Below are 12396 nucleotides of genomic sequence, written 5' to 3'. Positions count from 1 at the left end.
TTAATGATGAATAAGATACTTAGAGGAAATATGTGTCTATGGAGTTGATCAGAATTTTATTTTCTTCCCTTTAATGTTCATGCTCATATACAATACCCTTCCTTCCATACAAAAGTATATGTATAAACCCAAAAATGCTGTGAGGATAAATAATATAGATAGGCAGTAAGAATGTGCCAATTTAAGATTGGGAACACGGATTTAGGCTCTGAGGAAGTGATGGAAGTAAAAGAAGTTTGCTCTGCCTTGTCGAAGAATCCCAGAAGAGCAAGGCAGAAGACTGGCACATGGGGACTTCCCAGGGGAATCCTCTCCTTCACAGGTTCCAGCTGCAGTTCACACTCGCCAGGGCTCCAAAGTCCCTCCTTTCTTAGGCTGGTTGGCATGTAAGGAAGCAGTCAGCAAAAGCAGATACCAACACAACTTCAAATATCCAATCTGAATTCCATGCTATTGAAATTAACTGAAAGCACTACAGTTGTTCCATTCTTCAAAATGTTTTAACTGTGACAGGGAATTGACCAAGAAAGGAAAAGTTCAAGAACAATTTAGAATGAAGAGGGAAACAGCAAGAAATATCGTCTCCTGACTGGAGAGCAGGAGATTAAGTGATCATATTAGGGAAGCAGAGAAATCAATTCTGGAGACCAGTTGACTCAAGTAAAACTGTCAACTAATTTTAGAGGCTGTAGGGTAATAGTGAAGAACAGAGAAACCTGGTGTGCTAAAGTCCATGGGGTCGCAAACAGTCAGACACGACTTAGCAACTGAACAACAAGGGCAAATCTCAGGGTCAGAGAGCCTATCAATTCCCAAGTTTCACTGATGAAACAGATGCTCATCTATAAAATGTCTCATGCCCCTCACTCACAATATTTAGAATACTTCCCTCCACCCTGCTATGCAATACTACCAGTCCTTGAAGTCCCAATTCAAATCTCCAGTCCCGAATGAAGCTTTCTCTGATCCCTAACGAAATATCACCTCTCCCTGTTTTGAAACCGCTCACTCAGCATTTCCTGTAAGGTGCTTACCACTGTCTGCTCTGTCTTTAATGTTTGTGATGGACATCTTAGCTCCCTTATTCATGAAGATGTTCCCCAAATACAGTCCGTGAACCTAATTCAGCTTTCTGCTGCTCTTCATATGGGCACTTTGTACATAATAAATAGCTTTATAGTAGGTGCTGACAAATACCTACTGAATGAATAAGTTAACAGATGAACACACTAACCAATGAACAAGTACTTTAGAGCGACGCGAAACTGAGGAGGAGCCTAGAATCAGAAGTCAAACAAGGCAGAAGCTCCCCTCTGCAGGAAATGACGTGTCATACGTGACTTAAAGCTCAGCCAGTTTTCCTGGCTTTATATTATCATCCACTGTATTTCTCCTTTGAACTACTTATTACAAGATGTAATTTTTTAAAAACCTGATAGCTGTGCTATCCCAGGACCCCAATAGAATTTTAAGTTCTCCCAGTGCAAGTCATGTCCCACCTGCTTACTCCAAGATCTCCAGACCCAGCTCAGCATCTTCGCATAGCAAGTGCTCAACAAATGCTTGTTGAATAACCCTCAAAATCATTTCATATAAGGCCCATAAGAAAGAACAATTAAAAGGTCTAATAGTTCTTTAAAATGTCCATAATTGAGAACCCACAAAAATTAAGTACAGATAAATGTAAACATCAAAAACTAGTGATTTTTCTTCTAGTTTTCAAGTTAGGATAATTTTTAAAATTCAATAAAAAGAAGCTGGGATGTCTCTGGTAGCCCAGTGGCTAAGACCTCGAGCTCCCAATGCAGGGGACCTGGGTTCGAGTCCTGCTTGGGGAACTGGATCCCACATGCTACAATGCTGCACAGTCATATTAATTAATTAATTATTTTTAAAAAGAAGCGTTTGGATACTGGACTAAAGAGAAATGAAATGCTAAAAATAAACTCATCTTCCAGGTTGCATGAGGTCTCAGAGCTCACACAATACACTTGCCATAGTTCTGTTTCTTAAACAACCATTCGCCTTAAAGGAAAAGATCAGCCCTAAGCCACTTACTATGGCTCTTTTCTTTCACATGGATTGTGCTATTATATCTATTCACAGAAGAGGTTAGTAAAGCTGTCATTTCAGTCATTTCTGAAAAAGTGATTAGCCCAGTAAGACTAATATGTAAGGGCTATTAATTACATGAAATAATGCCAGCTTTTACTTGGTAACAATAACTAATCGCCAGAAGGCTATTTCTTAGGTTATAGTCTGCCCACAGAACTACCAGACATCAGATCTCAAATGTTCACAGAAGGGTAGGTTTCTTGTTAGACCTAAAAACAAAACAGAACCTGAAATAATAACTTCAAACATGCATTTTTACTAGCCAAAAATTTTATATAATGGTCTGAACAAAGAGTACTATGTTTTCTAAAAGATGGTGAATAAATTTAAATTGAAAACACAGATATATAGGGGTTAAGACCCCAGATTCTTTTTAAAAAATAACTTTTTATAAAGGAAGATCACAACATGTACAAAGAGAAAAAATAGGGTGGTGAACTCCCAAGTACTCATTACCCAGCTTCAGCAAGGACCAACTCATGGCCAGCCTTGTCTCCACACCCTCCCACTTTCCGCCAACTTACTGTGGATTATTGTAAAGTCAATCCCAGTTTCATAAAATTTCCTTTAGTATAACTATTTCAATACTTCAAAGGGCACAGACCTAAGAGTCAGGCAGACCCAGCATCCAATCCAGGCTCCACCAACTCCTAGCTGAGTGAGCCTGGGCAACTGGACTGAACTTCCTTGAGACTGTCTTCTTCTATCCATGAGATGGAGACTGACATCCCGACTTCTCAGGAAGACAGTGTGGATATAATGAGGAACTGAGCCTCGTGCTGGCACACAGAAAGGAGTCACCAAGGTGCTGTGGCTAGAACGATCACTGTGCTAGCACATTAAGACAGGACTCTGTGGCTCATTTCCAGTGCGGCTCACAAAGGACAAAATAGATATCAAGTATTTCCATATTTTAAGAAGGGATGCTTAACCCTCTGTTGCTAAACTCGTAAGACACTAGCCAAAAACCTGGTATGTCACCTCTGGACCAATATTCACCTCCTGGAATTTAAGGGTATCATGGTCCAGAAAATCTCTTCGGATAAGACTGTTGGGGTACTATGGGATTTCTACCATCATTCATGAGGAAGGGAAAAAGGTGCTCTCCTGTCTCTTGGTTTTTCTTAAACCAAGAGAAAGGAGATTTCAAAGGGGGGACCTTGGAGAGCATAAGATACCTGTCCTGGAAACTGTGGGGCACAAAGACTGTTGTCTGACCCCAAACTGATAAAAGGCCCCCATAGAGAAGCAGGCAGGAGCAGCCTGTGGCTGAGTAGAGAGTAGCTCTGGAAGAAAGCAAGGTTCCCGCAGCAGGGTAAGGGCCCCCTCCGCACTGCCGGCTTCCCAACCTGAGGCAAGCCCAAGCTGGGGAAGGGAAGATTTATATTTTTAATCAAGTTCAAAGGGAACATTTTAAGTACTGAAATGAGACTTCTCTTATAATCTAAAGCAATATAAAAAGTTATAGAATATTTATCATATAGGATATATGTGTGTGATGTGATATTTATAGGATATATATTCCATCCATAAGCAATAAAAGAAACACTTCACAGAAAGAGCTTGAAGTGGGAACAGGGAGAAAAAATTAAGTTTTTTCCCTTTTACCCCTTGATGTTTAGCCCTTTCAATCTAACAGTTACATGATATGCTCAATAACCATACAAGAATGTGGAAGAAGAATAAAGAATGCCTTTAGAAAGATGAATGAAACACAGATAGTAGAATAAACAGTAAGTTGTATAAACAATGTATAATCAAGTACTCAGGTCATTTATAAAAGCAATAAAATTTCTTAAGACATACTAGAACACTGCTCTCTTTTAATTCCTTTTTATCATTGATTTTCAGTGAATAATGGCAGCTAAGTGATACTTCCATGAAGGATTCTTCTTAATCTTCTCAAAAGAATGAAGGAAGAAGTAAAAATTGCTAAAGATACAGGAACAGAGGGGGAAAACATGGAATGATCATGTGCCCCAAGATTATAGATTCAGACAGAGGAATTCCACATGCAAGACCCGACATTAAGCACTAAAATGACACTTGAAAGCACAAAGTAGGTTTTCTTCTCTTACAAGAATTTGAGCTATCCGTACAGCAACAGTGAGAGATGAATGTACAGTCTTCCAGGGGTGGGGAAGGTATAGCAGAGAGAATGTAAAGTTGAAAACAGCCAAAGGCCCAGAGAAGAATTTTGTAAGGCCTCTGTGAAGTCAGGTAAAGCAAATTCATGGCTCTTTAAAAACTTAGCTCTCAGTCAATCTGTAGATTCTGATACCAGCCTTCCTTCCTTGGTTTCGGAAACGTGTTTCACGTAAGATTTGCATTTCTTCTGGGGAGAGAGTTATTTATTACTTTCAACTATGAAAGCATGACACTGACCTTCAGAATAAAAGTGTGATGGCTTTTTTGATTATAAGTAGGCACGAATTCACTCTTGGAAAACGTTAAATGCCAAACCAGCGCTACCTGCACTTAAACTATAAGGTGTCTGAACAACTGAGACTCTTCAATGGTATTAATGGCATCCCGGTGGCACCCACCTGTATGAACAAAGGCGTCAACCCTCATCCAGAGCTTGCCATCCCCATAGTTTAGGGCATGAACTCTAGACAACCTAGCTCTCTGTTTCAGCACTAACTAGCCACAACCCAAACAAGCCACAGAACATACTGTGCATGGTTTATACAGGGTTGGGATTCATTTTCAGCATGCTACCTCGGGTTTTCTGTTGCTATCACAACACAGCTGATAAGCCTTTTTTTGTAGATAGATAATAATGGAAACTTAAGTCGAAATTTTCAATTCCGACCTACTAAAACTGAGGAATTGACTACAGTGTAAGTCAAGGCAATCAAATTTATTTTTGATTATGAATCACACAACTGCTTACTTTTCAAATAAAAACCCAGAGAACTAGATTATTTCGCAGAATAAAATAACAAGAGGGTGTGTGTGTGTGTGTGTGTGTGTGTGTGCGCATGCATGCACATGCATGCTCATCCGTGCATGTGCACACGCACATGGGGGTTTTGCAAGTTTTCCATCTCAAAGCCATGATATAACAAGAAAATCACAGCTGCATTCTCACTGTTTAAATCTATGAATAATGTGCAGATAATCTAGCATGACTTCAACAAGAAATTAACTGTGACATGTACTCAAATTCAACAATCAGTCATTTATAGTAGATTGACTTTTCAAGATAATTTTTGCAGTTCAAAAAAAATATCTTGGGGACTTGCCTGGAGGTCCAGTGGTTAACACTCGCCTTCCAATGAAGGGAGTATGGATTTGATCCCTGGTCAGGGAGCTAGGATCCCACATGCTTCAGGGCCAAAACACCAAAACATAAAACAAAAGCAATATAGTAACAATTTCAACAAAGACTTTAAAAATGGTCCACACCAAAAATATCTTAAAAAAAATATCTTAGAAGCTAAAAAGAAAGAATATCCAAAAAAAAACACAAACAAACAAAACAGTGTGTTTCCCCAGAAGACAGATTCCTCAAAGGCAGTAGCTCTTCTGTTCTATAATCAACAATCCTTTAAAATAAAATACTGCTAGTCTAAACCAGTAGGATGAATTTAAAAAGATCTTTCACTTAACTATGATTCATTTTTACGATTATTATCTATTTTAAAAGAATCTACTTCAAAGATGACTTTTCCCCCCAGGGCAGGAAAACTATGGGTCACACAGAAGTCAAAGAAAAACCTAGATAAATCCTAGGAGGGAGAAAACAGTACAGATGTGATTATTCCCATTAAGCCTAATGATATAAAGGAACGAACTTCTTCCTTTCTCCTTCTTAACCTCAAGTCTGAAAACTAAACCTCCAGAAGCACTGTTATCTAAAGACAAAGAAATAATGAGACTCCCTAAAAAAAAATATAAGAAATGACCATAAAGTATACCAAGTGAGTTTTAATAAAAATGTGCCAGAACTAATACATACAAATGGATGTTGTCCCATTAAAAAAGTCATTACCTTGGAAAATATATACTTAATCCAGTGATGCTGTTATAGGAACTTTGGAATTTGTTTCAGAGCTTAGAATTTTCCACATCCTTAAAAATAGCAAACATTTGTCTTTTGGGGTTTGATTTAGCAGTAATCAAGTAACCAGAGTAGCTGAACTTTCTCTGGAGAACCTTTCCTGATCTGCCAAATCCAGGTTCTGTGCCCCTCCTAGGATGACTGTCCTTTCTCCAACAGAGAACTTTTCACTCACCGCTGGAATTGTTTACTTACTTACCATCAGTCACCTTGGCAAAACTGTAAACTTCACAGGAGCAGGGAACTTACTTATTAACTTACTCACAACCCTAAAATAAAGCCTAGACAATTACAGGCATCTGTATGACACAGAAATACTGAATGATACAATCTACTAAATACAAGATATTTTGGAACACCGTCTGTATTTACCCTCCCCACTCTCAAACTCTAAAAAAAGTACCACACCTGTCTGTATGATTATATACCTATAGAGAGAGACAATTACTTTATATAATACCTGAGAGGAAGAGTGTTTGGATTGAATGATTTTCATTACTTATTTTTGTAAAGGAAGAAAAGTAAAAATCAATGACTACATCCTCACAGACTAAAAACATTTAACTTTTCACTCTCAAATTTGCAAGCATAACATCTTACCTAGCTGCAATATCTTTATAGTGTCTCTGTAGGCTTTCATCACCAGCTTAAAATGGCGGTACAGTGGATAACACAAAACTCTTCTTCCAAAAGACACCAGGATTTCATGAACATTAGTCCAAGTCTGTGAAGTATCATTTACATGAATAATCATTTCCATATTACACAAAACAAAAGCACCACAACAAAATGTAAAACTATTCTCAATTAAAAACCAAGTCTGAGTCAACATGAAGCCAAGTGGAAGATAAATACAGTGCCATACAGTGAGACTCTTTCTGTAAACGTATAATAAAATTTTTATCTCGGCCTTTGTAATTCCTCATACTTTATCAACATATCACAAGTGCTCCTTAAAAATCACATTCATAGCAGGAAAGTTTTTAAAGTCTTTTAAGAATTACCACTATGAATGTGAAACACATGGTACTAACAAAATACAGATGCGCATAAAATGCATCTCTAAATGATACATGTTTCATGTTTTTGTCCTTTAGGACCATTCGAGATAATACAGATGAAAAATGCAGAACTCTTTATTGCAATGTGTTCAGAGTTCCCTTCTTTCCTCTCTCTCTTTGTTTTTCTGCTTTGGGCATGAGTAATACATGGCATTTACTTCAGTAATTTACTTTCACTTATCAAAGCGAAAACTACCCATTTCTGTGAAAAGGCTTTATCTTGAATGGTATCAAACTGATGCCATCAGCAATGTAAAACTTAATGAAAACACATTTTCTACAAAATTGTTTTTTAATTGGGTTTTGATTTAAAATGTATAAAAATGTTAACCTGCAAATAAAACTTAACATATAACATTAAAGGAGTACAACATTTCCATGTATATTCACCTTTAATAAATGAGTGATCTGATTAAGAATACTGAGTACTCAACAAAGAATAGTTGATATAATATAAAAAACAATGGTGAACTTCTAAAAAATTCTGGCAAAAACTAAATACTTATAAAAGTTTGACAGAGCTGGTTATATGTATGACAATAGCAAGTTATCTAAAAAACAATAAAAAATATCAAAATAAAATCATAAATCGATGAACTTTTTCATGCAGATTTTAATAACTAAACTATGAAATGATCTAGTCACCAACTACTTTATTTTCAATATTGGAATAATTACTGTGAGTATCACAAAAGTGGATTTATCCACTATATGCTGATTGTGGAAATACACAGAACCCAAGAGGAGTCCAGAGAAAAGCACTTTTCCATCTTAAATATGCATATGAATTCCTGGAGATCTTGCTATAGAGTCTAGCTCAGAGGGTCTGCTCTGTGATTCTGTCTTTTCAACAAGCTCCCAGCAGAGGATACTGGTCAGGCAGTTGGTTCATGGACATTCTTGGAGTAGCAAGATTCTCTGCTAAAGTGAAGTGTTTCAGTTCCTGTTTTTATCTTACCTATTATTTGAACAGATGTAGGGTATTTTGGAAGTTTGGAGACAATGTCTGTTATGGGAAGATGTATGCCAATATATGCCAACTTACATATAGGCCTTATCTATTATTTGAATAAAGTGATGCCATGAAACAACTTTGATTTTCCAACTGAAAATGTACACTATTTAGGATTCAAACTGGGGTGGGGAGGAAACAGAAACAAAACTAGTTGCCTTAATAGACGAAGCAGTTATCAATTGTCTTAAATAAACACTTTTTTAAAGCTTCTGTTTTGATGGACAACAGCATGTTCAAAACTAGTAAATTTAAAGACACCATCCTTTGCCATTTGAAATATAAACAAGTGCTTTCTAGAAAACAGACACAAAAACAATTATGGCTATATTAGAAGAGTTATGAGATCTAAACATACCAATTGTAGAAACCTAGGATAAATTATTTAAGCTATATAACCTATGTTTCTTCATCTGTAAAACACCAGTAATACTTATCTCACAGACTTACTGCAAGGTTAGGTGAAGTAATATATATATGAAAGGCTTAGCACAGTCTCTGGTGGTAAGTGACAGTTAACAGTATTATCACCTAGGTTTGCTGCCTGTCTTTGAGCTCTGAGCCCCAATATATGCCAACTTACATACAGGCCTCAAATTTGACCCAGCATCTTCCCATAACAGACAATGTCCCCATCACTTCTTCAAACTTCGAAGATAACCCTACATTTGGCCTTCTTTATGTACTATGATTAGCGTAAGAGTAACAGATAAAAGCAAAATTTCATTTAAAAACATGGGGAAAAAAAAACTAGTACAATAAAGTTACCACTTTTCAGTCCAGGTTCGATGCATGAGACAGGGCGCTCAGGGCCGGTGCACTGGGATGGCCCTGAGGGATGGGATGGGGAGGGAGGTTCAGGATGGGAGACACATGTACACCCATGGCTGATTCATGTCAATGTATGGCAAAAACCACTACAATATTGTAAAGTAATAAGCCTCCAATTAAAATAAATTAGTTAATTTGCAAAAAAAAAAAAAAAAGTCAAAGAATTGCTTAAATTACCACAAATGAACTAATAACAACAAAATGTAACTCTGAAGAAACAAAATCTAAACAACTGCAACTGAAAACTGTACCTCAAACCAGCACAGCGTTGGGCTCAATTTTCTGATATTCCATGCAGATTCAACCTTTATTTGTTATGAAGAAAAGGATAGTGTCATATGAGAGGTAAAGTCATTTAGAAAGAAAACAACTATATCCACTTATTCAACTAGTATATGAATAGTATTGACATGTGTAAAACCTAAGAAGTGTCTATGGCTTTGCTGATGTCAAGGTGATCAAACGCCAAGTCTCTACTTTCTTCAGAATTTTATAAAGTGAAGCTTTTGCACTGGTAAGAGTACCAGAACACAAGAGCACATAAGCAATAGCTTTGAAACTAAAGAAAAGCAATGCATGCTCAATTTCTGTCCTTCTCAACTAGGTTACTTACCTCCCAAATATTTCACAAACAATCTACGAAAAGACTCAAAGATAATGTTAAAGTACCCTCTGTGGCATTTAAAAAGCTGCTGAAGAATCTGGCTTTTCAGAGAAGGTCTGCAAGAATAAGTACATTCTAGAGAAGACCTTGAAGTTTGCAAGACTTTGTGATTTCAAATATATGAATCTAAGAATGAAAAATGCAAAATTTTATTGGGCATAACTAAACACTCTCACTCATCTTCTCAAGCAATATGAAGCTATTTTTTCTGTCAAAGAAAACATTTTCTCTGACTATGGTGTTCTAAATAGATGAGTGGAACAAAATCCATTTTCAGTTATAGTATGCACTTAATACACTCATTAATATTCATTTTGGAGTCAAATACAAATCTCAAAAGTCACCTTTGAAATTTTCAGAATCCCAACAGCAAAAAAACTTGACACATATCAAATCCTTATCCCAATATTATGCTAATACTATGATGTTAAGTAGGCGAGAAAAGCAGGTTAAATAATAGTACATACATTACAACCCAATATAAATACATGTGTGTGATGAAAGAAGCCGAGAAGAGAAACATTTCCTTGTAACAATGGCTACCTTTGATAGCTGAGATGACAGGAAATTTTAATTATTTTCTTCCTGTATTTTCCTTTACAATGATATGAATTATTTGTGTAATCTAAAAAGAAGGAGGGGGGAGGGATACGATAGGGGTAGGAGATGAACTATTATGTACAAAATAAATAAGATACAAGAATACAGTGTACAGCACAAGGAAATATAAGTAAAATATATAAAAATACTGAATCACTACAATGTAAACGTGAAATACTGTAAATCAACTTTATGCCAATTTAAAGAATTTTTTAACTTAATAAATAAATAAAAAACAGGGAAGCATATGCACACCTCAAGTATAACCCCTTGAGCAAAAATTATTATCAATAGATACAGGGACACATTAACTGGAAAGATTTTTTTTCTGGCTTTCCAGCCTTTTGAAAAAAACATATATATACGATCAGAGATACAGGTGAGAAAGAAATTCAGCTCTTCATTTACAGAATCAAGTGTGGTATAAGAAGAGATACAATACAATTGTATATATTTCTTTAAAAGATCATTTAAAAAAGTAAGATCATCCTTTCTTTACAAAAAGATTTACTTTTGCAATAGGATTTCACTGAATAGCAAAAGGATACAATTCAGGTTTTTAAAATGTGATTTACATACAATTTTTCAGAAGTACAAATACTATTTAAATTGAGGGACACCTGCAGATAAAGGCTCACATTCCTTTTTGTACAAAATACTATACCTTACATCTGTTAATAGACAGCTCAGAGAAAGACTAGAAATGGTAAAGTTTACCCCTTTCCAATGTCAGGTGTCATGTGGCAACAGGTGTCTCATTTGGTCACTTCATCTCCTAAAAGAAATGAGAGCCCAGGATATCCTTCTTCCCTACCTTCAGCTTTACTTCCCCACTCTGCTATTGAGTGAGACTAATGCCAAGAGAGAAGAAAAAAAAGACCAAATAAAAGCATTATGCTGGGGCTTCCATGGTGGCTCAGTGCGTAAGAATCCGCCTGCCAATGCAGGGGACACAGGTTCAATGCCTAGTCCGGGAAGATCCCACATGCCTTGAGCAACTAAGTCCATGTGCCACAACTACTGAGCCTGTGCTCTAGAGCCCGCAAGCTGCAACTACTGAGCCCATGCACCCTGGAACCCGTGCTCCGAAACAAGAGGTCACTCCAGTGAAAAGGCTGCATACCTCAAGAGAGTAGCCCCTGCTTGCCACAACTAGAGAAAAGCTTGTGCAGCAATGAAGACCCAGCACAATCAAAAATGAATAAATGAACAAATCTTTAAAAAGCATTATGCTTTCATGCTGGCATCCATCACCAACAGACCTGTGCACCTCAGTTCGGACTGTCCCCAAATAAACACTCATGACCTTAATACAGTTTACTCTGTACAACAGTCTATGCCAACGTTCACAGACACACACGCACTTACATTCCTCTCTCCTTCGGTGACACGGGTCTCATAGCAATATGCCAGAAGGATATCAATCAAACTGTAGTACACCTGACGATGGGCTTTCTTGTCCAGCAGGTAAGATTTATTAACAAATTTTCGCAGCTGATATTTCTCTTCTTCAGAAAAAGATACTAGAAGAAAATGCATTTAAAACTTAGATGTTTCATTCTGTTTGGTAAAACCCCCACTGCAGACAGATTTGTCAAAATTAGAACTTTAATTATAGAAACTGAAATAAAAATTCTTAAACTCTGGACATGGAAACAACTTTTTAATTAGACTTCACAATTTTTTTAAGAGCTATGTATTTGTTCAAATTCTAGTAGGGCTAAAAAAAAAAAAGAAAAAAAATGTCTAAACAATATCTATTCCTTATATCCAGACCCCTCCCACATACTGGCTGTTTTTTTTTTTTTGCTACACAGTTCTGTACTCAAGACAGCTAAATGACAACTCTGTTGTCAACAACAACAACAACAACTCTGACAATTACTCAATTGACTTTAAAAATAAGATAATTATATTTTGATAACAGAAAACATGTGAAACACTCTGTAAATATTATTTCGAAGTATTCCCATGTATTAGTCAATTTTAAGGGCATATTATTTTTCAAAATATCATTTATACAAAGTTTTACATAAATATGCAAATT

The 12396-nt window shown here is 36.5% G+C and overlaps 1 protein-coding gene across 13 annotated transcripts in view; it reads right to left on the bottom strand.

The window, feature by feature from the left end:
* Positions 1–12396, bottom strand: part of SHQ1 (SHQ1, H/ACA ribonucleoprotein assembly factor) — a 288426-nt gene that overhangs the window by 243503 nt on the left and 32527 nt on the right. For 10 of the 13 annotated variants that reach the window (XR_015151264.1, XR_015151269.1, XR_015151263.1 and 7 more), the window contains 3 exons: positions 11718–11872; positions 9337–9390; positions 6782–6905 (listed from right to left, as the gene is read on the bottom strand). Coding sequence is in view for 5 of the 13 variants with exons in the window: in XM_086366725.1 (XP_086222851.1) it covers positions 6782–6905; positions 9337–9390; positions 11718–11872 (333 nt within the window). In the remaining 8 variants the exon portion in view is untranslated. Of the gene's footprint in view, positions 1–6781; positions 6906–9022; positions 9086–9336; positions 9391–10987; positions 11125–11717; positions 11873–12396 lie in introns of those variants that run through there. The other 3 variants (XR_015151267.1, XR_015151266.1, XM_086366728.1) reach the window with 2 other exon arrangements.

This window comes from Bos grunniens, chromosome 22, assembly GCF_055505025.1.
Source record: "Bos grunniens cultivar Pamir isolate PY7600 chromosome 22, Bosgru_T2T1.0, whole genome shotgun sequence".
NCBI lineage: Eukaryota > Metazoa > Chordata > Mammalia > Artiodactyla > Bovidae > Bos > Bos grunniens.
Note: the sequence above shows the minus strand (reverse complement) of the source record. Positions and strands in the feature narration are given on the sequence as shown.